At 39.3% G+C, this 26,240-nt stretch overlaps 1 protein-coding gene across 1 annotated transcript in view; it reads right to left on the bottom strand.

The window, feature by feature from the left end:
- LOC149318775 (cadherin-23-like) overlaps positions 1 to 26,240 on the bottom strand; it is a 582,387-nt gene that overhangs the window by 159,018 nt on the left and 397,129 nt on the right. The window contains exons 19-21 of the mRNA XM_089510444.1: positions 25,607 to 25,723; positions 19,454 to 19,566; positions 4,455 to 4,562 (exon numbers count right to left, since the gene is read on the bottom strand). Of these exons, the coding sequence (XP_089366570.1) occupies positions 4,455 to 4,562; positions 19,454 to 19,566; positions 25,607 to 25,723 (338 nt within the window). The remainder of the gene's footprint in view (positions 1 to 4,454; positions 4,563 to 19,453; positions 19,567 to 25,606; positions 25,724 to 26,240) is intronic.

Genomic DNA, 26,240 nt, shown 5'->3' with positions numbered 1-26,240 from the left:
AATTGTATTGTTTTAAGTTGTTGTTTGCTATATGGAGTCCCTATATTGGGAGAAAGGTCAGATATAAGAAAACAACAACAACAACAACAACAACAACAACTCCTCATTAAAATGGCATAGGCCTTGCAAAGAAACCTTGCCACTTGCAAGGCATCCACAGTAGGTTGAATCTGCAGATCATACTTTTTTATGTGCATTAAATATGGTTTAGTGGGCCTACAGTTTTTCACATCTTCTCCACTTTTGAGGGGGTCCTATGCCCTTAGCCCCAGTGAATGTGGAGGGCTGACAGTATATTATTTATTTAAAGGATTTTCTATATGCTGCTTTATATAATCCTGCCAAAAAAGGATAATATGGGTCAATCATCCCATCCCAACATGATTTTAAACAACACACATTAAAACAATGATAAAACCAGTCATATACATGAATGCACATTTAATCAGTAATAGCAGTGAGGCTGAACAAACTATTCAGCTAACTGACCAAAGATGATCTCAAAGGAATACATCAGTCATTTGTTAGTTCAACTCAATTTATAGCATATATATATGTCTGGAATTCACATATATATTCAATCCAGAGCTTGGAAGTAACTAGTTATAAACAGTTAATTGCAGTTCCTTAAAAAAAAAAAACACAACCTAAGGCATAAAGTACAAATGTGATTTAGGAAGTGATGGTTTGGCTACTTTCACAGAACAACAGTAACTTTTTAGTTATTTTTATAGCTGTGGGATTGTGTCCTCACTAAATGGTTCCCATAAAATGGATGAGAGGGATGTGTATTTTGTAGCAGTTACCAATGCCGTATAGCATTTAGTTATTGGGATTTTTTTAAACTCAAACATAAGTGTTTGAATTACTTTCAATAAATTACAAAGATTTAATTTCAGAATTTTATTTATAATGCTAACTAAACTGGAACTAGATTATGTACCTTGAGACGATAGCTAGTTACTTTTTAAAAGTAAAGTTTCAAGGTTTGCTTCAGAAAAAAAATATCAGACTAAGGAGTTTATAAAACTTCACTTAAGTGAAAGTAAAGTTTTTCAGATTTAAAATGTAACTAACGAGTGAAAACTATGCTTTTGTTGTTATTGTGACCATCTGTTTTAGCCAACTTAAGGTTTCCTGTAGAGATATGGTTCAAAATGTACTTGATGAATAAGATTCAAAAGGGAGAGATTAGTCTGAGGGTTTCTTCAAGAAATTCACTAATTTCTGACTGGGATTCAATGTGGAGTTTCCAACTTTTTGAGAAACTTGTGTGAGAAGAGAAATGGCAGGTTGAAAGTTTGCACAGTTTTGAAAACTATGCAGAAGTTTGAGAAGCTCTTGGAGGCTTTTGAGAAACTATGTAGCTTTGCTGTAAAACCTATGCTCATAGTCTTTTCATGCACCACCTTTGCCAACTTGCATGTTGCACAAACCAAAATTTTATATGGCAGGAAAAGAAACTAACTAATTGAAGCTGGAGTCTCTGATGTTTGGATGTTGTGCAACTCAAATGTTAGATTAGATAGGGTTTAGGTATAGAAAGGAGAATGATGATGATGGAAGGTGTAGGTGGGTACGGGTATGTGAAGAAGGTATGAGGAAGTGGAGGGTAAGGGAAAGGAAAAAGAAGGAAGAGGAAGGTTGAGTTGGGAAAGGTAGGGGTATATAGAACGTATGGGGGAAGAGAAAGTGAAGAAAGGGAGAAGAAGGTTAAAGATGGAGGAGATAAGGAAGGAGAAGTAGGGACAGAAAGAATATGGAGATAAAAAAGGGAGAAAGTGAATGGGAGTTTGAATGTAAAGTTAAAGGAATGGGAATGTAGGGTTGGTAGTTTTATGAAGATCCTTTGAAGTACTGTATAGATATGTTTTTGTTGTTATTTTTTCCTTTGAATGTGAATTTGTTTTAATGTAGTATATATAAATTCAAATGAAGATTTTTTTTAAAAAATGTTATACTCAGACTGACTTCAACTACAGCCGTTGTCAATTTGAATGTTGTGTAATTTCCTTTCTATCACTTTCAGTGTTTGTGCTGAAAGCTGTGTAGTTCTTTGAAAACTATGCCGTTTTCTAGGCAAGCTGCCACTTTTGTAGAAAAGCTGCACAGTTTTTTGCCATTGTGGGGAAAAATCCCAAGTATCATGAAGTTGCAGGCTTAAAAAACCACAGTTTTATTGTTCTTGACATCCAGGTTGACCATCCCTGCCTTGAGATGGAAAAAAAGAAATTTATTCATTTTACCGAACAAACCTTTTACTGAACAACTAGGACTGAAAATGGATTAGATTGCTGAAATTCTGATGAGCCTTTCAAAGTCATTATACTATTTTAATCACATAGAAAGCAATACTTGATCAGCACATGCACCATTAATTGCATGTATTATTAAATAGTCATGCTTCAAGTTACCAACACATATTTCCCAAAACAAACCAAAATACAAGGAGTCAGAGCCATGTCAAGATTGATGGTATACTGAAAAAGCAAAGCTTGTTCATGGATGGAGAGCTCAAAGGCCAGTTAAGGTAACTGAGAGTTAATTTCTTTATAGTGAACTTGGACTAGAGCCCTTTGCTATTTCTCCTCCTCCCTAGAAGATTAATGTTTCATTATGGTATTTTTTTTAAACACATTCTTTCTTGTTTGATGATTTTGTGGATTCTCTCCGCTTTCCCCTCATTTATTTTCTGTTTCACGCCCGTCATTTTTCTCCTAGTGTGATGGAAAATAATTCTCCCTCTCCCTCTTCTTTTATTTTGCCAGAGGGATTTGAAAGGCTTTAAATCAATGCCTTTCAGAGAGGTCCTTGAAGGAGGTCGCAAGCAAGGCTGAGAAAGTAAAAATTGGCCACAAATTTAACTTTAAAAAAATCCCAGAACCCTAACACACACACACATATAAAAGAAGGGACCATGTCATGGTTGCAAAGTATATGAACTCAAACTCGGAATGCAAGGCCTGTGTTCATGAGCTGTGAATCCCCAAACACATTAGCTGTCAATATGCACAGGAGGGCACAGGATTCATGGCACGGGATCTAGCAGTGGAAAAAAGCTGAGATTTTGGATTCAGAATCCATAGAAGACTGGTAGATAAAACTGTGTGGATTGTGACCACGGTCATAGAGCTAATTGAATACATACCAAACTAGCAATGTTTTCCCTACCTCTTTCAAGAAACCTTTTATACATTGTTTTGTGTGTGTGTTTTTGGGGCTATGTGGCCATGTTCTAGAAGAGTTTATTCCTGACGTTTCGCCAGCATCTGTGGCTGGCATCTTCAGAGAATGAAGTTGCCAGCCACAGATGCTGGCGAAACGTCAGGAATAAACTCTTCTAGAACATGGCCACATAGTCTGAAAAACCAACAAAAAACTATGGATGCCGGCCATGAAAGTCTTTGACTTTTGTACATTGCTTAGTCTGGAACCTGTATCTTTGTTGTTGTTAACTGCCATCAAGTCAGCTTCAACTCATGGTGACCCTATGAATGAGAGATCTCTAAACCACCCTATCATCAACAGTCCTGTTCAGGTCTTGCAGGTTCAGAGCTGTGGCTTCCTTGGTTGAAACTATCAATCTGTAATATGGTCTTCCTCTTTTCCTATCTTCGTCTATCTACAACCTACACATCTTTAATAGAACCCTATGGTGTCATTCCAGAGCAGTGGTTCCCAAACTTTTGCCCTGCAGATGTTTTGGACTTCCACTCCCAGGAGCCCCACCCAGTTTGGCCAATAGTCAGGAATTCTGGGAACTAAAGTCCAAAACTTTTGGAGGAACAAAGATTGGAAATTGCTGGGGAATCTAGATGAAATGAATGTACAATCTAGAACACAGGAAAACACTCTACTGCATGTCTCTTGGGAAGACTGTCAGTGATAGGCAATACATTGTTCAGGGTACCTTGTTTGAAAGCTACCGATTTAAATTATAGCAAGTGTATGTCACCTGATATGGTAGGCCACCACTGCTAACAAGCCTGCTCTTTTACCCTAGTGAAGTCTCATAACATAACTTCCTTCATATGATTGTTCATTACCTTATTGGGAATAAGTAATAAGTGAAGCATCCTTCATAGAGTGCTTTCCATACTGAAACAGCTGGAATGTTAAGAATGGAATGTGTTGTTATGCGTCATCATCTCAGCTTCAATTTATAGTGATCCCATGAGAGACCTCCAAGAGAGTAATAGCCTCACTCAAGTTTTGCAGTCTCAAGGAAGATTATAATGCAGTCTTCCTCTTTTCCTACTGCCTTCAGCTTTATTGAAAATTGTTGCCTTCGTCAATTAGTTATTTCATCTCTTGATCATGTCCAAAGTACAAAATCCTCAGTTTAGTCATTTTGGCATCTAGTGAGAATTTAGGCTTCATTGGCTCTCAGACCCATTTTCAAGACTCCAATGTATTTATGGATGGATAGTAAAATTATTCTCTTGAACACCTACCGTTGTGACATCAGAGTTTGGCGGAGTCATCTCAACTAGATTAATGAAGTATGGCTCATCCTTCCACACTGGATAGTTATCATTAATGTCCAACAAAGTGATGTTTACCTGAAAAGAATCACAGCTGCAAATTCAGGCTTTCAAAAGCATTTTAGCCAGTCTACCTTAGCACTCTATACCTGCATTTGCAAGCTTGAATGATCCCTTTGCTTTGTTTTGGGGTTTTACAGGTTATAAATGCCAGACAGGAACTTGATGACAACATCTGACAAGGCTGTTCTTCATGTCCATCCTGTCATGCACAATATAGCTTTTTAGCAAGATTTTGCCACTCAAGCTCCATTTGACTCAGCAGTGCCAATACTTATTCTTCATTGTTTATTCTGGAAAAGGAGGCGCTGCTCTCCAGGGAAGCTTTCAGAATTCTGTGCTTACACTCCCCAGCTACAAAGCAGACACCTCTGTCTACAAGTACATGAGTCATAGCAAATAAATGAATTCAGCTAAATGTTCTCCACTCCCTTGTATGCTCTTGAGCCACTTCCATTATTGTTGCCTGACTTTTTTCACAATACCCTTAGTACTCATGTCCTTTCTTCCTAATCTTTTTACCAAGAAAGGGACTCATAGTATGTTCTGTCCTTTGACTGAATGTGTAAGGCTTAGATCTTAAGTTTCATACACATAACTACCTAGCGATAGTGGAGTTTAGCACTCTAGCTATTACTTCCTGTCAAAAGTGCTTACAGGGTCAAACACCAAAGCAGTTTAGTGTCTTCATATCTCAGTCTAACATAGGCCTCAAACAGAAGGGGCAAAAGGAGCGGCCAGAGGCCGCTCCTGCCCAAATCGCTGTGGGATCATGGGGACTGCAAACACCCAGTCCAAAACCAGGCCACCACTGTGGTCCTAAACCAGCCATGTTTTTTGTTCGGGTCCTTTTTGGTACAGTTCTTCTGGGTTGGAGCAGACGTGGAGTGGCTTCCGGTCATGTTCGGGGCGTGAATCATCTAAATGCCATGCCCCCTACACAGCCCAACGGTGACCTTTTTGGCTTGTCTGTTTTGGGCCACAGTGTAATAATAATAAAATAATAATATGTAAGGTTTGGAGCATGTTTGAAATTGCAAATGAACTGGTCTTATTGTCTTTTCAGTTCTTGTTGGCATTGTTGCTACTGTACTTATTAAGAATACTCCCTTCAAATAAAACAAAGTCCAAACGTGGCTAAAATACCTGACCAGAAAAATCAATTCATCTAAACATTGCAACAGCAATTTAGCTAAGGTGCACTAGAGGGAATAGAGGGATGATTAACATGATTAATAAATACAGTCAGCCCTCCACATCCATGGATTCTTTATCCACGGATTCAACCAACTACAGGTTGAAAATATTTAAGAAAGAAACTGCAAAAAGCAAACTTTGATTTTATATTTTATATAAGGGACACCATTTTACTATGTTATTGTATACAATGGGACATGAGCATTCATGGGTTTTGGTATCCATGATGGCTCTTGGAACCAAACCTCAAAGGATACCAAGGGCCCACTGTAGTAAACCAACAGACATCAATGATTTCATCTTCAGCGCGCATGTTGACCTGTTTCATATCACAGAGATCTAATTGAATGGAGCAGAAAGGGGAAACATTCTCTCTTAAAGTTGCTGACTAGGATACTCTATGCAGGAGAGACTGGGGAGAAGGGGAGGTGGAGGATTCCATCTCCTTACCAGTCATCTATCTTGCAGTCCACTGGGTGTGAGTGTTTTTAAGGACAGAATGGGGATCCTGTTGGTCTTGGCAATTACAATATATACTCATTTATAAGTCTAGACATTTCAGCCAAAAAATCAACCCCAAAAACCTGGGTCAACTTATCCATGGGTTAATGTAAGTACTGTACTTTAACTCTTATCTAAAAAGCTACTATCCTCTTCTCTGAGTAGAGTGGAGAAAGGCAAGAGATTAGTTCACTCTGGGAGAACCTAAAAGAAGCACCAAATCCCTCTATTCCCTCCATCATGGCACCACTTCTGGCCTTCTTGAATGCTTGGGCAGAAAAACAGCAGTGGCTGCAGTACCTTGGCACTTCCTCTCAAAAGATTACTAAGAGAATAGAGTAGTCAATACTTCTTTAGTTCCTCTGTCTAAAAAGATAGGGATGGGGAAATCACGCTTGTGTCAACATACTCCTGGTTCTTGGTTTCTGTTCTGGATGGGATAATGGTGAAGTGAAGGGACCTTCTATAGTTCTGTTGTCATGGACAGATCACCACCTCTTGGGGTTTAGACTCATTAGAGGATTGTCTGCATGGGCCAAACATCCCAGGTCCCCCCCGCCTTGTGTTGTCTAATTCAAATGAGGCAGGTCAAAACTCTGGGGGCAGGATCAAGCCCAAGCATTCCTATCCAGACATAGATCTGGAGGATCCAGCCTTTACTGCAGGGTAATTTATTCCTGGTTTTCCATTGAGTTTCTAGGCATCTGTGCTGCAAAATCAGGCTATGCCTATGCATGCCTATGCTTTTTAAGTTGCTGGCCATTGCTTTCACTTAGAATTCCCCCCCCCCCCCCATTGCTACATCTGATGGGGGAACAGGGTGCCTGGCTGCACCCACATGCCAGGCATCCCATTTCCAGGTCAATCATGGTGATGTGGAGAACATCTGAGTAAAAGTGACGGCACAGCAAGGTGAGGATCTGCGCTGGTCCAAGGTCCCAGGTAGACACAGGGGCAGGTGTGTGATTACCCAGTCGTCCCCACACTGAAAGCATGGCCCACACTTTCTTGGGCCATCTGCTCAGCTCCTAGGTCACAGAGCCATTGCAAGGAAGGGAGGCTAATCAATATGGTCTGCCCCATATATGGTAGGGGGACACTTTCCTGATGGTTCTTGGGGAGTTTCCTGTGACTTTGGCTGGAAAGTCTGCCAAGACACTGATTTTTACATTGGGAAATGGCAAAGATGATAAATGTAATCACTCCTGACCACAGAGTGGAGTCAAACCAGTCCACTTCTTTTTAGGGAGATGGCAATGATGAAATAAGTGACAGGGACTACAGTGACATTGGCAGAAAACTCCGAACGAGTCTGACTGAATGCAGACTAAAGCTCATTTGAATTTTTTTTGTGATAGTCTGAGCAGTTTTCTTTTTCTCTGCTGCCACAAAGACCTGTCCAACTGAGCTGTTTCAAATGGCTTGATGTCTGTTATGGTTTGGCCTGAAAGATGAGCATTTTCATCTGGGGCCAGTCATCAGAATGATTCCAACCAATTTTATCTGCAACTTGTTGACAGCCTGCTCTGAACAATTTGCAGATAAAATTGCTTGGGGTTCATTCTGATGACTTGGCTGAGTGGATGTAACTTTGGTCCTTGTTTGTCTCATGTTAATGGATACATTTCATTTGTACAGCCTGGGGATCCAGGAGCAGGTAAGATCCACCCCAAGTATGCTAGATCTTTGCTCCTCCTGACTCACTAAAAAGACTGGGGCCAGAGGTTGGCCAAGTGACATAACACCTCTTTACAACAAGGCAAGGTCCTGACATACTTAAAGGAGGCAGCTTGTAAGACCTCTATGGAGAAAGCTTTCCCTGATTTCTACTACACTGGATAAATAGTGACCAGTTTCCAATTCAGGCACACCTCAGTCAAAAAATTCTGTGACAAAGGAGCTCCTTTTCACAGTCTTTTTTATACTCACACAGCCCCCACTTCCCCTCTTCATTTTCTACCTAGAAGTTTTTTAAAGCAGCATCAGCACTGGGGGATTGTGAAGAAGACTGGAGAAACACAATGTCACGTTGCAGCTGTATGTCTGCATTAAACAATACAATAAAGTTTGAGTTGGAAAAATTGAATCCTGTTCTAACGGATCCTACTGTATTTGTGTGTACCTGCCTACAACTATCAAGCTAAAAGGAAGCTGTCTCCAGAATCCCTTGCTGACTGAGCATGAACACCAAAACTAAGAAAAAGAGGAAAATAGATAAGCCTGCCTCACCACTATCCTCCAGCATGTCAAACACTCACACCCATACACCTATATGTTTTGCAATTAAAGCAGAAATCATCAGAAAAGTGAAGGCTGGTGAAAGAAAAATTCACCCTGGATACATTTGGAAAGAAGCCTTCAAATTGTCTCTGGGAGGTTCCAAGTGTTTTTCTTTACTCATGCAGGGCTTACCTGATGTGGCTGTTTCATTTCACATATGCATATTGTTTTGGATTAATTTTTTAAATGAAAAAACCCATGTTGAATTGCTCTTCATTTTTGTGGAGTTCAAGCCTATTCCTATTATTTCCATATTATTTCTGCTTCTGGTATCAAATTTTCTGTTGAAGAGGTCATGTCCTGGAACACAACTTCCTTAACAGAGGTCTACCTGTATTCCATTACCAGAAGGTACTGGAGTGTATGGAGGTGTATTACTTGAGGGATTTCTGGATGAAACAGATTATCTAGACCCATTTTAACTTGGTTTCATGCTTGGTTATGAGGCACTGATAACTTTGAATGACTGGTTGATAATTCACACTGGGCAAGTGTGAAAAGAAGAGGCTAAAATATGTCCCTGTATGTTGCACTGAACCTCTCACCAATTTCAATACAGCTTTTAATAGATGATGATATGCTTCTGGGTTGCCTTGCAGAGATAAGACTCTTCATTCTGGAAATATGAGCCCAGAAAGTGATGCTGGGTAATCCTGCACAACATTTTGGCCATTGGCTTGTGGAATTCCTCAGGGTTCCGCTATGTCCCTCATTCAATTTAACATATACATGAAATTTAACATTCAATTTAACATATACATGAAACTGAAAATATATATGAAAGGATGGACAGGCTGTCTGGAGTTTGGCCATCCAGTGTCACTTGTTATGCTGATGACATGCAACTCTATTTCTCCTTTCCATCTAGGGGATAGGGGCATCACATTGAAGAGACAATTGAGAAGATTTAGAAAAGTAATTTGGCTAATTAAGTAAGGATAGCAATGTTAAATGTAAAAGGATTGGGGTCTGTAAACAAAAGAAAGAGAATAGAATCATTGATGAAGAAAGAACAAGCAAATTTTTTTCTTCTTCAGGAAATGCATCAAGCAAAACAAGGGATAAATGAACATAAACTGAATTGGTTTGCTCCTTATGAAAAAAGCATATGGTACTTCAAAAGCAAGAGCAGTAGCAACCATAATATCTAAAAGATGTGGTTTTAATGTGTTAAAAGTTAAGAAAGATGAAAAGGGAAGATTTGTACTTATGCAAAGAACTATGGTGGGAGAAAAGTATTTGTTGGTCAATGTGTATGCTCCAAATGGAGAAAAAAAAGAATTTTATGAAGAAGTATTTAAGGAAATGGAGGATACGCGGGGAGATTATACAATCATGGCAGGAGATCTTAATATGGTTATGGATAAGTGGAAAGATAAATCAGACCCAACAACAAGGAAGAGACTCAATAACGTGTTAAGGAAAATGCAACATGGGATATACAGTAGAAGAAATAAAACATGTATGTGAAAGTCACTATGACTAAGCAAAAGCAATTAAGAAGCCACACAGGTGAAAAAGCTAATGTAATTTAGAAGACTTGAATGTCAAGGACAGAATTATAGAATGTACAAATGGAAACACCTGAGATTCATTAAGTGTACAAGGTGAAATGATGAAATTCTTAAGTATGGGTGGAACTATGAGAACCAATCAAAATGGATGTACACGCCCACTGGGTGGAAACTGACTAAGTGGGTGGTGTTTGACAATGGCTATAATAATTGCTATGTTTGCCTCTGTATTTTGTGGGTAGTTGGAGTAGTTTGGAGATATTGGAGTTTGTAGAGATTGTGATAGTAGAATAAAGTAGATCTTTTATATAAGACTACTGAGTTGTCTGGTGTCTTGAGTGAAGACACAAGAGCCAGCAGGATCCTGGAGAAGTTTGGAGACTTCTGAGGAAGAAGAGTGAGAAGGCTTGGAGAGTTTGTCAGGGTCTTCAGCCTATTCTCTGAAACTCTGCTGCTTTGGAGAAAGCACTAACCACTGATCAAAGCTGGTCAGCTCCGCTGTATAACAAGGTGGTGAGTTAGAGCCAGAAGTGAAGAGCTACAACTCCCATCATCCCTGACATAACGTTACACCCCTGAATAAGATAATGAATAGAAAATAATTAAAAGGTATATGGTGGCTGATTAAAAGGGATGAAAAGAAATACAGTTATTAGTAATCAGTTCATAAAAGCTATTTCAGAATAGATCTTATTTTTATATCAAAAACATCATTCCAAAGGTACTAAATACAGGAATAGAAAGGATAAAGATTACAGACCATGCTTGAGTAAATATGGATTTTATTTATTATTATTAACCTTTATTTATAAAGCGCTGTAAATTTACACAGCGCTGTACATACAATCTTTTTAATTGGACGGTTCCCTGCCCAGTAGGGATGTAAAGAATATTCTCCAAAATTCGAAAATTAGGAGAAATATGCCTAATTCGACAATTTCGATAACATTTTAGAGAGAAGAAATTCTGAGCACTTCTCGATCAATGAGTAAGAATTTTGATTTTTAATCATTTCGAAATGAAAAGGAGAGACAAAACTTTCAGCTGACTCTCGGATGGCCAGGATTTCTATATTTTGTGTAAGAAAAGCTACCATTCATCCTGGAGGCTATTTCCTTTGTTAGGGTGATTCCTCCTCCAACTTTGCTCATTCACAGCTTTGCTTTGAAAAACAAAAGAGAACAAAAGGTGAGGCCTTCTGCCCTTTATGCCATGCTCTGAGCCTCTGCCATTCAAATTCTCACAGGAGAGAAGAAGGGTGAAATTTTAGCATTGGATCAAAGATGTGTGTGTAAGCATATACATGCAGCATTACACTTTCAGCTGCTCCACAGTTGGTGTGTGTGTGTGTGTGTATATATATATATATGCGTGTGTGTATATGTATATGTATGTGTATATGGTCCTTGAGGGTACCCCAGCTCTAGCCTCCCAGTTCACCATAGAAATTCACTGGCTGACCTTGGGCAAGTCACATCCTCTCAGCTTCAACTCCAACTCCTAAGTATTCCTTCATGGTAGGTTTTATTCATGGCAGAATTCTTGCCATCGCACCCTACTCTGCTCCTTCTTGAGGATTCCTGCTTGGCAGAAGAGCATTCCCACTTGGCACCTGACCCCTCCCCTTCTCATCTGTGAGGGTCACACTATCTCAGCTTCAGGGGCATCCCATGGCAAAACTCCTCTTTATGCCAAGAAAACCCTCAGTTTGTCCCATCTTCCAGTGTCATCCTGATGTTGAACAGGGGTCAGACTACATGCCCTCTAGTATGCCATGCATTCCTATGTGTTACTTCATAGCAGAAAGGGGTTGGACTGGATGGTCCTTGAGTCCCCTCAACTCTAGCATTTCTTGTTGGGGCTTCACAGTTTATTTTTTGAGACTGGGCTCCCCCCCCCCCCTTTTGTGTGTGTGCCTTCAGGGTTTTTTAAGCATAGGAATGTTTTTTAAAACCTCTGCAAAACTTCCTTTTGACATGGTAATTGAGTTTGAAATGCAAAGAAATTAGCATAATTATTCGCCTTGTCTTTTATTGTCATTCAAAGAAATCTGTGAAAAATATTTCGCTGGCTGCTGAAAGGGAGAGAAGAAATCACCATTTGATTTGTGGAACGAATATTTTTTTAAAAAATTCTCCTCAAGTTCTCAATGAACGAGGAGAAAAACTTGGGTTTCTCCAATCACTACTGCCCAGTTAAAAAGGAATATAGAGAAGCAAAAAGATGGAGGTTGGACACCAGAATACTCAATTATAACGATATAGAGAATAAGATTGAGAAAGAATGGCAAAATATATGAGATATCAATAATAGAGAGGTTTCTCAAGCTGTGTTACGGGATACTATGAAAGCTATTGTAAGAGGGATTTGAATTAGGGAAACATGTAATGTAAAAAGATGACAAGGAGAGAGAAAAATAAAATTAGAAATGGAAATTAAAAAATTAGAGATTAATTATGTAAAGGATAGGAGTAAAAAAAATTATATAGAATTACAAGCAAAAGAAAGGAATTAGAGAAAATAGAAATAGATCCCGTCATGGGATCATTTGTTGATAATACTGATTCCGAAACCAGACAAAGATTTGACAGATCCAGGGCTTTATAAATCAAGATGCTAAAATATTAACAGCAATAATGGTAAGAAGAATGAATACGTTCATACATAAATATCTTCAAAAAGATCAATGTGGGTTTGTGCAAGGAAGACAAATGTCAAATTTAATACTAACAGAACAAATTCAAATTTCAAGAGGTACAAGACAAGGCTGCCCTCTCTCCCCAATCTTATTTGCAATTATCATTGAAATTTTGGCAAATGTTCTTAGAAAGGATGAAAATTTAGAAGGAATTAGGATTGAATAAGATACATTTGAATGCTAACGATACTCTATTGACAATCAGAGATCCACTAAAAAAATGCATAGAGTAAAAGGACACTTAAAGGAATTTGGGGAAATGTCAGGCTTAGAGGTAAACTGGAATAAATCAGAGTTAATGCTGTTTAATTATACCAAAACAGAAGAACAGGATTTTCTAAAGGATAAAACAATAGATATTAAATTAAAAGATACAATTAGATATTTAGGAATAAGTATCACAAAAATATTACAAAAAATGGAAGAACAAAATTATAATAAATTAAGAATAGAAAAAAAAGGACACGAGAATAATATAAAAATATTAAATTAGCATGGTTTGGTAGAATTGCATTAATAAAAATGAAAATTTTATCTAGGATAATTTTTTTTATTATTCATGATGATACCAATACAAATATCAGAAGCTAGAATAAAAAATTGGCAAGTATTAGTGAATAATTTTTTGTAATGGGAATAAAAAAGTGAGGATCAATAAAATATACTGGTACAAACCTCCAAAAGATGGAGGATTCAGTCTCCCAAATTTAAAATGGTATTATAATGCAAATCAATTATAGATGGAATTACAGAGAAGGAGGAATTAGATTGGTCAGAGATGGAAACAATATAAATAAGGAAGAAATTGGAAAAAATATTTTTAAGGGATTTTACCATGAAAGAAATGGCCCCCTTGTGAAAATGAAAGCTCCCCAAGCTTTAAAATGGGCTGGCTGAGCATGGCTGGGAGATGGGGTGCTAGTGCCCAGCGATTCGGCTGTGACTTACAATGCAATAATCCCCGCTTTGATGCCGCATCCCAGCTGCAGCCTGTTAGGCTGCTGCTGGGTTAAAAGGTAATGCAATAAGGTCCTTATTGGTGTTTATCACACTATACTCTTATAGTGCTACTATTCCACTTTGACTGCTCTAGCTGCCTCCTGTTGCATTCTGGGATTTGCAGTTTTAAGGAGGGGTATTTAGAATTCTCAGGCAGAGAACTTCTCTCCCTGAGAATTCTAAATACCCCTCCTTAAAACTGCCAATACCAGAATGCAACAGGAGGCAGCTAGAGCAGTTAAAGTGGAATAGTAGCACTATAAGAGTATAGTGTGATAAACATCACAGTCACCATGGGTTGAGATCGACTGGCAGCCAGTTAACAACAACCAGTAATATTACCCCTAAAGGTCCTTTAAAAAGCAGCCCTGATGCCCCACTCTCTGTGCCTTGGCAGCGATTGCTGAAAGAGCTGCAAGGCACAAGTGTGTGTGTGTGTGTGTGTGGTGAGTCCCTTCTCAATCTGATCTCCAAACTTCCCCTCCTCCTCCTCCTCCTCCTCGCATTTCCCCATTTCCCCTCGACTTGCTTCTCCTCCTCTTTGCATTATCTCTGACAACCAAGCTTCTTTTTTCCTCTCCACTTCCAGCCTGATCTGAAAACCTTCTGTATCCTAAATTCTACCTTTGACTTATCCATGGGCCATATCAAAATCCATGATTTTGGCCCTAAAATCTTCCCTTGACTTATACATGAGGTCGACTTGTACATGAGTATATACAGTAGATTTTACCCATAGGACTTTTACAGTATTTTTAGTGTATACAGATATATTAGCAGTCAACTAAATTAGCATTTAGACCCACATTCAGATTAAATTGTGATTTAGTCTACAATCCTGTCACTCAGGGGGTGCCATATTGAACTCAATGGGTCTTATTTCTAAGTTGACATTATAAGATTGTATTGTTAAAAGCTCTTGCTCCTTTCTCCCTCATAGCTGTGGTGATAATATGAGTGAGCATTTCTACAATCAATGGTATTCATGTTCCCAGTAGTTCTAAAAGAACTGTTCAGGGGGTAATCAGTCCACATGGTAAACAGGAGGTAATTTACTTCACTGTTATTGTATATCTCCTATGGAGTCCAGTGTATTCATCATCTTGTGTAGAAATGGAAAATAAATTATAATTGAGATGAAAGACATGCTAGCACTATTTCAATACACCAAGTACCATTTTGCTTACTAGCCAGTTGTTATTAGCTTGAATACTGTACAGACTGTTCCCACACCAGTACTATGGTCACAAAGTAGAGGGAGGAAATTTGAAGAACAGGGGGACAGCATTGTGCATCAGGAGGATAAGATGTGAAGGAAGATTTTAGTAAGTGTGTGACGGTTGCTGATTTGGACAGAATTCAATAAGGTGCAAGGATATGAACATGCCATTGTTAAAATGCAGAAAAGGTTTATGCATCTTATTTTTTAAAATGTGTTCCTCACTTGTGTGAATCCCAGAAGATCAAATCTTTTCAAGTATCTTTAAAATGCCACTTGGGAAATGTTTAGGCTTATTTGTGCATCTCAGCAACAACGGGCAATAACTTACTGTCAAGCTACTTCTTGAGCCCTGAGAATGAACAGAGCATTCTCAGAATAAGTAATATGCATAAATGTGTCACACTCAAAAGTCATTAGTAAAATCAAATGTTTAGGTGTTGTTGTTTTTTAAAATCAGTTTTTTGGTGCACTGTCACGCTGCTGTATTTGGCTCCAATACAAAATGACATCCTGCTTGCTACAGTATATTTGTCTGACTAGATGAAGTTTAGTAATGTCATACCATGTCACAGTAAGTTGCCACCTTGTTTGGTATGACTGAGTGATGAGATTTCATCTGGGTTTATCTGCAGAAAATCTTGCAGAGGAGAGAGTTAATTTCAGAGTTTTAAAATGGCATTTTTGAGATAATACAACTAAATAACCAACCAAAAAATTGTATATTTTGGTAAGAAAATTGCAAAAGAAAAACTATGGTAATTTGGTCCAGCCTTAGACACAAAAACACATGGGAGCACTTCGTGCTTTTAGAGTACATTTCCAAAAGCAGACCAGAGAAGCTCAGGCATGCAATCAGATCAGTTGCCTTGGCTTTTCATTGTCCTGGTAAATTATTTAAAGTGTTTGAAATTCCTATTAGTTAAGTGCCCTGGGGCAGTCACCTGGTAGATTGAGCAGTCACTGATTGTTTGAAGAGTATGTGGCCAGCAGGGACCTAATGTGCCCAATCTCTATTGTCAAAGTGGTGGAGGAAAACAGCACAATAAAAAGAGAAGAACGGGGAGGGATAAAAGGAGAGCAAGTGAAAGAGAAAGGAATGAATGAACAGCACAATGAACAGGGCTCTGGAAAGAATTAACAGAATGTCACTAAAGTGAGGAGAGGGGAGATAAATCATAATATTAATAGATAAAAAGTGATAGAATAAAACAATTACCATATATACTCGACTATAAGTCAACCTCATGTATAAGTCGAGGGCAGGTTTTGGGGCCAAAATTACGAATTTTGATATGACCAGTGGATAAGCCGAGGGTAAAATTTAGGGGCATGTAACAAGGGATCTAAAGGATAAAGCACAGGAAAATAATGCCAAAGAACTTACAAAATTCTAGCAGGCGTAACTATTTCTGCTCACCCTAAAACCTTGATGGATGAGAGAGCTGAGGGTAAGTCAGCGGTTCCAAAAGAGATGATATTCTTGCCTTTCACCTGGGGATGGTACCTTTTAAATAAGTGTTAAAGTACGGTACTTACAATAACCCGTGGGTTTTGGGGGGGGGGGGGTCAATATTTTTACTAAACTTATACATGAGTATATACAGTACTTTTCTCCTGGAAGAGACCTTAATGGCCAATAGGTACTATGTAATAAAGGCAGATGTGGCAGAACCAAGGACAAACCTAGAGATGATGATTGCAGTGGGGAACATTGATGTACTGGTGTGTGCTATGCACACATGTAACATGCTTATCACTCCAGGATTTCTAGGAAACCTGGATTTTTAGATACACACATAAACATGGGGAACACACTTTTCCTCAGAGCAATAATGCATGCCTAATAAAAACTATAGGGATGCATGTTTTTACTATACAGTGGAACCTCGCCATACGCTGGGGATCCGTTCCGGATCCCGCCGCGTATGGCGATTTCCGCCTATGCTCGAGCCCCATTGTAAACAATGGGGCTCGTGCACGGCGGCGCGGAGGTGCGCGGGGCGCAACGGGCGCGTGCGGGGCGCAACAGGCGCGCATGACCATTCAACTGAATGGGACGCGCCGCCCCTACCGCCCCACGCGCACCCAGCGGCTTGAGCGCGTATGCTAAAAGCCGCTTATAAAAAGTCCGCGTATGCGGAGGCACCACTGTATATCTTTGGACAGCATCATCATCTTCATCAACAAGTCATCTCTAAAATTTCCCTGCCACAGGGCCAAGGTCAACAATAATCATAATTAATCAAATAGAAAAGGGGAAAGAGTGGGACTTTAAAGAAAAAAGAGATGGGGAAAAGAAGAGTATATGATAGGATGAAAATGAGATGTACTAAAAGGCTTGTTTCATTAGCATTATTTGTCTGTTGTTCTGTCTGCCTAGTGTTGTGCCCTCTAGCTGGTAGATATATGAGATCCAAGATGGCATTGAAAAAGGAGTGAGTCTTCTATATTGCCCCACAAACTGCTGACATGTGCAGATACCCATTTATTTTTTTAGCCAACCTTCTGGCCGAAAGGTACTCAAGGCAGTTTACAAAGATAAAATGAACTTAATTTTAAAAATGATATACAGAGAACTGTCAAAACCAGAAACAAAATGACAGGACACAAAACTCAGCTCTGCCTAATGGTCCAGTTTGCTCTGCCTGTAGGTTAGATAATGAAAATAAAGATCAACAATTGTAGAAATAGACTATCTTAACTCTTAACAGGATGAACAATAATGTATTATGGACTCCCTAATTAATCAGCATAGCTCACGAAGATACAGGTGAGACAACCATATTCAGTAATTTTTTTAAAGTGACAAGATGTTGACAGATGCCATTTTCCATCGGTCCCAGAAATCACATGCAATACTTATGGATGACGGGAATGATAGTCCAGCAACATCTGCAGGGCCATTCCTTTTCTAGGAGAAAAGTAGTGATCTAATCTCTGTTGGGAAGCATTTACAAGTAGTGACATTAGATTACACAAAATGTGTAAAAGCACATTTCCCAAATACTGTAACTTTTGGCACATCAAATCTCTTGTGATAATCTTCTTGGATGTAACTTCCTGGTTGGGGTGCACAAACGAGGATGAAGGTAAGCAAGTGCATTTGAGAGATGGTTACAAACAGACCTGAGGTGCATTGCATGTATAATTATCTGGGGATGTTTCATCAGTGAGGGAAAAGGGAAAGGAAAAGACTACCCAGTCATCCTGATGATCTCCTGGAGGCTGATGTATGATTGTCAGCATCCACATTTTTCTGTCTCTTCCCTCCAGACCCTTTTTAATGATCCAAGATAAATCATTCCTTAAAGAAAGCCCTTCACAGTCAAACAGTCCTTCTCCTCATAAGTTATTTAAAGACAACTGTGACTAGATGTATGTGAACATCTTTTTAGTTTCTTGACATATACTTATTTCTTGACATATACAGTGACCATGCTGGCTGGAAACTTCTGGAAGCTATAGTTCAAAGTAATGTTTCCAAGCTCTGCATTTGTGTGGTACACACAAGTAAGAACCAGATGACTTCAAACTTTCTATATCATTTATTGCAGCCAACGTCACCTGTTTCAAAGTAGATTCTGAATTCCAAATAGTGGAATAATTTTTAGTTTCCTGTTGGGAAGATGAGGATGAAGAAGTTCAAAATTTAGATTATTTCCAAGTGCCCTATTATTTTAAATACAGAATGCTGGATTTTGATCAGATTATCCCTATGTGTTAGGGATGGCCATCTATCTCCCACAGTATAGAACCATTTATAGAACCATTTCCCCTGTGATAGAAGCGAGCTTTGATGGAAATATTCTTCAATTGCAGAACAAACATTCACAAACACTGGGAAAACCTTCAGGTTTATATATTTAAATATAAGTAATTGAATATAGAACAAGGGTGGAACTTAAGTGGCCCTGCCAAAATTTTTAGATTGAAAGTCTCAGCAATCCTAACCAGCATTACAAATGGCTGAGGGACACTAGGCATGACAGCCCAACAACAACTGGAGGGCAGTGAGATTCCAAATTCAGAAGGTAGGATTGAAATAACACTTCTAAAAACCTGTTTCAAAGCTATCCCACCCATTTATCATTATCCAATTAGTACTGTAGATCTAAAAATTGTATAGACAGATAGAAATAATACGGCCTGAGTTGCTTGGCCTTTCCTTCACATAGTTTCTACTAGTAGGAAAACACATAAGAATTTCTGATCCTTGAATTGGTTTTGCTGACATTCTTGAAAGAGGATATGAGCATCAGGATATCAAAGGTCTTCACTACAGAAATAATACAGTTCGACACTGCTTTAACTCATGGCTCAATCCTATGGAATCCTGGGATTTATAGTTTGTTGTGTCACAAGAGCTCTTTAACAGAGAAGATTAAATATCTCACAAAACTATAAACCCCAGAATTCCATGGCACTGAGCCATGGAATTTAAAGCTGTGTTTATAACAACAACAACAACAACAACAACAAGAACAAGTTTTTAACTCACAGTGGCAATGCCAGTTTTTTGGTTGTGACCCACTCCACCATCCACTGCTCGAACAATAAGTATATATTCTGATTTAGCTTCCCGGTCTAGAAGAGAGGTTGTGGTGATTTCCCCTGCAGAAAACAAAAAGAGTAAAAAGTGAAATATGATTTTTTTTTCATGCATTAATGATGAAAAGAGAGAGAGATAGAAAAAGAGAGAGATTTTCATATTACAAAGTACAGAGAGTGCAAATAAGTAGATATTCTTGCAAACCTCTCTGATTCTCACTGAATTCCTCAGGGGGAAAGTGCTAACAAGAGAACACTGGAATACAGTGCGGCATCTCCAAAGGAAATTACAAGTTAATAGATTTAAAGGGTGAAAATTCTTCGAGGCCTAGGGCTCTTTCATACTACACAATTATACCATATACACTCATGTATAAGTCAAGAAATTTAGGTCAAAAACGTGACTCAAAAAACCTAGCTCAACTTATACACAGGGGACAGCCCAGCTGGGAAGAGACTGGGAAGGGTGAGCAATCTTCTCTGCAGCTTCTCCCCAGACAGAGTCCAGCTGGGAAGAGGCTGGGATGGTGATTGATCATCCCCTCAGCCTTTCCCCAGTTGACCTTTAATTCATTCATGGGCCATATAAAAATCTTGCCAAAAGTTGACCTCAACTTATACATGAGGTTGACTTATAGTCAAGTATATACAGTTGTTCCATTTTAATTTTCATGATTTCATCCTATGAAATCCTGGCATTTGCAGTTAAGGCCATGCAGGCAGAGAGTTCTAGTATCTCACAAAATGACAAACCCAAAGATTCAATCAGACGTTGCAATGACAGGTAAAGTGCTATCATAATGCTACAACTGTATGGAGTGAAAGGACCCTTGGGATAATATGGGTGTGCTGTTTAGAAGAAACAGGATAAGCCAGATAAATCAGCACCATTAAAATTCATAAAAAGATGATATACAAATCAAGAAACAGCAGAGCACATAATTGAAAGCCCATCCCAGTCAGTTTCTAAAAGCCTGACAGTATAAAACTGTTTTGACTTGCAGAATGAGAACAAGAGCATCCCTAGGGAGGGAGTTCCAAAGTCTGAGACCAGCTACTGAGAAGGCCCTCTCCCTTGTTCCCACCAAATGAGCCTGAGAAGGTGGTTGGATATAAAAAAAGGCATCTCTTGCATCACCAACACTTTGAATTGTACACAGAAACAGACCAGCTGCCAATGGAGCAGTAGAAACAAGAAAGCTGTGTGTTCCCTGTAGCCAACCCCATGAACTATCTGGCTGCAGCTCTTTGGGCCAACTGAAGCTTCTAAGAATGCAAAAGCACTCCTGGTCACTGCTGAGACCTGGGCCTCCAAGCTTAGGGCTGAATCCAAGAGTAACCCCAAACTATGATCCTGTGTCTTCAGAGAGGGAGTGTAACCCCATCTAGCACTGGTTCAATCTACGTCCCCAAATCTGTCTTTTGACTGACCAGGAATACCTCTGCCTTGTCTGGATTCAACTTCTATTTGTTCACCCTCATCCAGTCCATTACAGATGTCATGCACCATTTTAGCATGGAAACAGCTTCCTTTGAATTAGGAAGAAGAAAATACTAGAGTTCGCTATACTGGTGACATCTGATCCCAAAATTCTGGACAACCTTTCCCAGTAGTTTCATCTATATGTTGAATAACACAGAGGACAAGACAAAAACCTGAAGGACTTCACAGGACAAAGACTAAGGAGTCAAAGAGGAGTCATTCAGCACCGCCCTCTGAGAGCACCCCTCTAGGAAGAAACAGAGCCACTGTAGAACAATATCTTCAAATCCCCTCCCACTGATGTGACACACAAGGATACCAAGGTATTGAAAGCTGCCAATATGGCCAGCAGAACCAACAGGAACCGAAGGTGACCAAAGCTTTCTCCACCCTATAAGAAGGCCTAAAGCCAGACTGAAATGGATCTAGGTAATCCAACACATCCATTAACTCCTGGAGCTAAGAAGTCACCACTTGTTCTAGAATCTTGCCAAAAAATAGAATGTTGGGGACTGGCAAATAGTTATCCAATATAGTAGAATCCAAGGATCTTTCAGGCCTGTTAGGACTTTACCATGTTGTGAAGAGATATTAATCATTCCCCTTATCCATTCAGCCAGTCCCCCTTTAGCCTGTTTAATAAATCAAGAGGGACAAGGGTCTAGCACACATGTGTTGGTCCTCATCTCTCCAGGAATCCTGTCCACATTATTGGGCTGCACAAATTGAAATGTATTCATCAACACTGGACAAGCAGGAGGCAGAGTTACATGTATCAGCTCAGGCATCTATGTCAGACCTTTATCAATTCTAGCATCCACATCAGAGTTAATCAGAGTGATTTTATTCTGAGGTGATTACCAAATTCTTCACAGTGGGCTGTTAATAAATACATGGTAGATAGGAAGATCTGAGCACTCCTGGCAGAGCAGGTTTAACATGAATGTTGAAGTTCCCCAGCATCACAAACCTTAGGTGTCAAACACCACCCAAAAGACCACTGTAATTCCCCATGTATCAACTGGTTGCTGCAAAGAGAATCCTGTTGGGCACAGCTGAAGATTTGGAATGGAATATGTTCTGAAAGCCTGGAGAATCAGTCTGGAGGTTTGGGGAAATAATAAACAACCCCACTGCCCATATGCTAACTTTAGCAGTATATAAAAGCACTGTCAGGATATGGACTGCAGGGACGTAGCCAGGATTTTAGGAAAAGGGGGGGGGGGGGTCCAGACTAAGTGCCACCATTATAATGGGGCTTGGGTGCTGCGGCGCAGTAGCATGCACCATTCATTTTTCTAATGGAAGGGGGGGTCCGGACCCCAAGGACCCCCCCTTGGCTCCATCCCTGTGGACTTCTGTCATCTACTTCTTTCATTTCTCTGATGCTGTCCACAACAGTATAGGCTAACCAAGATAGGTTCATCTATCTGCTCCCCTGTTTCCACAGTCCTAATATTCAACCTATACAGCCCAGCCTGCTGTTCACTTCCTATGTCAAATACTTCAGTTGTAAGGGGCTGTCCATAGAAGGTGTCTTGGAGAGAGGGTTAAAAATTAATCTAGATCATAGAACTGCAAGAGGTCAAAGGGTTCACTAAAATGCATTTGCCTCTCAAGTTCCTGTGATATCCATTAATCTGTGGGCTGGAAAAATTAATCAGTGGGGGGATTTTTTAAAAAAAAGTATGAGTGTGTCTCAGTGATGGATTGCTCCACTTTGCCCACAAAGTTACATCCAATTAGGCACACCTTCACAGAACAGGTTCAGCTAATTTCAATGAGAATACTCCTGCAGAATAGCCCTTCCTCCTTCAAGACACAGAACAATAAAACAGGTTTCTTCTCCCTTTTACACACATGGTATTCTCATATTTTTTTTCTTAGAGAATGTGTCGGGAAAAAGGACCATCATGCCAGAATGAGATCTCAGGTCAAAAGCCCTACTAAGATCTTGCCAGGCCTATAATTAGAAAAATAAGATTGGGAGGAGCACAAACTGAGTCAAACAAACATTCTGAGCTAAAATATGTGTATATGGTTATCTAGAGCAAATAGTAGAAGCTATTATGCATTTGGAATAGATAAATAATGCTAATAATTATTATAATTTTAAGAACAAACAGAATTATATCCTGCCACATCAAGGGGCAGTTTGAAGCAGCTTACAACGATAGTCCACCAATAATTAAAACACCAAAATTTGTTTTACAGTTTACAGATAGCATTGCTCACATCTGAGATGCCATATTTTTGACAGGCTGAGGAGATGGAGGTAGCCAACTTGCTGCCCACTCCTGCTGTTATGGATACTTTTCATCTTGTGCAGCTTGAGGATGTTGACAAGCTGCTTGGAGGGATGAGACCAACCACCTGCTCCTTGGATCGATGCCCACACTGCCTTCTGCAATCAGCCATTTCTGGGCTTTCTGTTCAGATATCACCTGTGGCTAATGTCTTTTTTAAGGGAAGGTGTGCTCCCAAAGGCAATGAAGGAGGCAATGAATTTAGAAAAGCCAAATTTAGATCCCATGATTTTTTAAAAAAAGTTGTCTACTTTATTTCTAGCTAACCAATTTTAGAGAAAGTCCTGGATCATGTTTCATTTTCTCCGTGTAGTATTTAAACATACTAAATAATTTAAATTATTTCACATATGGTTTCCAAGTGGCTGGCTCTTTGGCTTAGTAATGGAAATGAGCACCATTCCCTACAGTCGGACATGACTTGACAACCTTGTCAAAGGGGAAAACTTTACCTTTTACCTTAATAATATTTATTGAAATTTCAAAATATAAAACTTGAGACATTCAAAACATAAAACACAGAACAAACAAGCATAGGGAAAGAAAAAAGCTTACAAAACATGCAAAAACATACTGTACAAATATACCTAGCTGCAAACCCTTTACCCCCCCCCCCCCCAAAAAAAAAAATAAATAAAAGAAACTTCCTGCTTCTCTCTGGTTATGTCTTCACTACTTATACTAAAATTTCCTCTAAAGTTAATAACAATAATTGTAAATAAGCTTCTCCACAGAGACGTAGCCAAGGGGGGGTTCTTGGGGTCCGGACCCCCCCCCCTTCCATTAGAAAAATGGTGTGTGCTGCTGCGCCGCCGCACCCAAGCCCCATTATAATAGTGGCACTTAGTCTGCCCCCCCTTCCTAAAATCCTAGCTACATCCCTGTTCTCCAATATTATCTTCATGTAGCTACGTTTATTTCTTCAATTAAAAAATTGGAAAAAAACCTGTATCAATTATATCTCAAAATCTAAAGTAATAACCTCTTCTTTTTGACATTTTATATGCTCTATAAAAGGTCCCCACATATCTAAAAAGACTTCAAATGTGTTCCTCCTAATTAAATTAATTAATATATCCATTTCCACAATTTCCAAGACACTTAGAAGTTTTGACAGGTGCAGGACACTGGCAATTAGTGGCTTCCATCTCAAGAAGAGAGTTAATCACTCTGAACTTCAAAGAAGTTATCCATGGTTCTGGACCTATCAAGGGACAGGGTTAGTTTCGGATAGTTCCTTTAAAGTTCTGACTAAAACCAGACCAGATTCACCATCACCTTGCTTGGGAGCCACCAACTCCTAAGAACACTGAATGTCCAAGAATAACAACTAGAAGCTAGACATTTTGAACATATTACAGTCATACTGCACTTGTTCACTGGCATCACTAGGGTTGGTATCACTCAGTGTGGTAACCCATGGCATAACTTCAAAGGACCTCCTGGGATGGAGGTGCGGATGAGGACAAAGATCACACCCTAGAAAATCCAGCATCCTGCCACTACTGCCCCCCAACCAAGGTGGGACAAAGGTGGGACAGCTCCTGAGCAAGAATAACTTTTTGACTGCAAAAGATCTTGTCACGCTGGCTGTTTACTTCCAGGAGCTGTGTAAAGTGCAAGCTCAAATGTGTGCAAATACCTTTGTGGAAACAAGTTTTTGCAGAGAAAAACCTGTTTCTAGATAAAAATATGGGTTTTTTTGTGTGAAAAAAATCATGTTTTTTGTGTGAAGCTCACTAATTTGCACAAAAAATGTTTCAGAAAACAGTAGGGAAGTAGCCCAGTTTCTTTAATTGAGTATACTTGATAACCTTAAAGCATGGCTATGTTCAGATACTTGGGATTTTCAAGCAATATCCCCTAATCCCATCCACCTAAAATAAAGATGCACAATCCTCCATATTGGACTCATTTAGATGTTCACTGTGAAAATCTGAGAAGCCCTGAAATTAGCATTCCACTTTTTAACATGAGACAGTTTGTTTTATATTAGTGTATTTCTTGCCACACCTTAGGGCAATCTGAGTTGATGCATAGAATTAGTGCATGTAGCTTGTGAATGAGGGAAATTCACATATCCATCTTGAAATATGCAACAAAAATTGTATTTTTGTTTATGCTGTTAGGGGATTATTAAAGTCATCCTCTTGTATTTCTGTTTCCTGGAATCAGAACACTTTGTTCATTCTAGTATGCATGATCAGCATGGCAGAAAATGTGGAAGCAAAAGAACTACAAAGTAATAAATAAAAAATCCTGCAAGGACAGAAGGCAAGAAACATGAGACAAGAAATAACATGGCTGTGCTTACCTGAGCGAGCATTGATTCGAAAATGTGAAGATCCTTCCAATGAGTAGATAATGGATTCTTGGCCATATTCTCTAGACCGATCCAAATCAGTGGCATTTAGAAACAGCACTGTTGCTCCTTGGAAAAAGGCAAAAAGAGGGACAAAGAGACTTTCATTCTTTTGGCACAGTACCAGCTGGATTCTTTAGCTAGGCTAAACAAATGTGAATTTAAGCTAACTGAGTTTCTCAGAATTCACTGGAACATAGGTTCAATACAGAATTATGATTTACCAAATTTCTGGAAACAGTAGGGGAGTAGCCCCAGTTTACCGTATACAATGCAGCTACGGACAAGTCTACATAGGGACCACCAAAGGCAGTGTCCAAACATGAATCAAGGAATATAGAGACACTGCAGACTGGATCAACCAGAAAAATCAGCAGTAGAAGAACACATTACAAACCATCCTGGGCACAAAATGCTGTTTGAAAACACTGAAATTCTGGACCATGCCAACCACTAGGAGGTTAGAATGCACAGGGAAGCCATTAAAATCCACAAACACTTGGACAACTTCAACAGGAAAGAAGAAACCCTTAAAGTAAATAAAGTTTGGTTACCAGTCCTGAAGGACACCAAAACCAGGACTCAG

This window comes from Sceloporus occidentalis, unplaced genomic scaffold (genome assembly GCF_023333645.1).
Source record: "Sceloporus occidentalis isolate IW3139 unplaced genomic scaffold, rSceOcc1.0.p SCAF_2, whole genome shotgun sequence".
Taxonomy (NCBI): Eukaryota; Metazoa; Chordata; class Lepidosauria; order Squamata; family Phrynosomatidae; genus Sceloporus; species Sceloporus occidentalis.
This window is presented reverse-complemented; position numbering and strand designations above follow the sequence as displayed.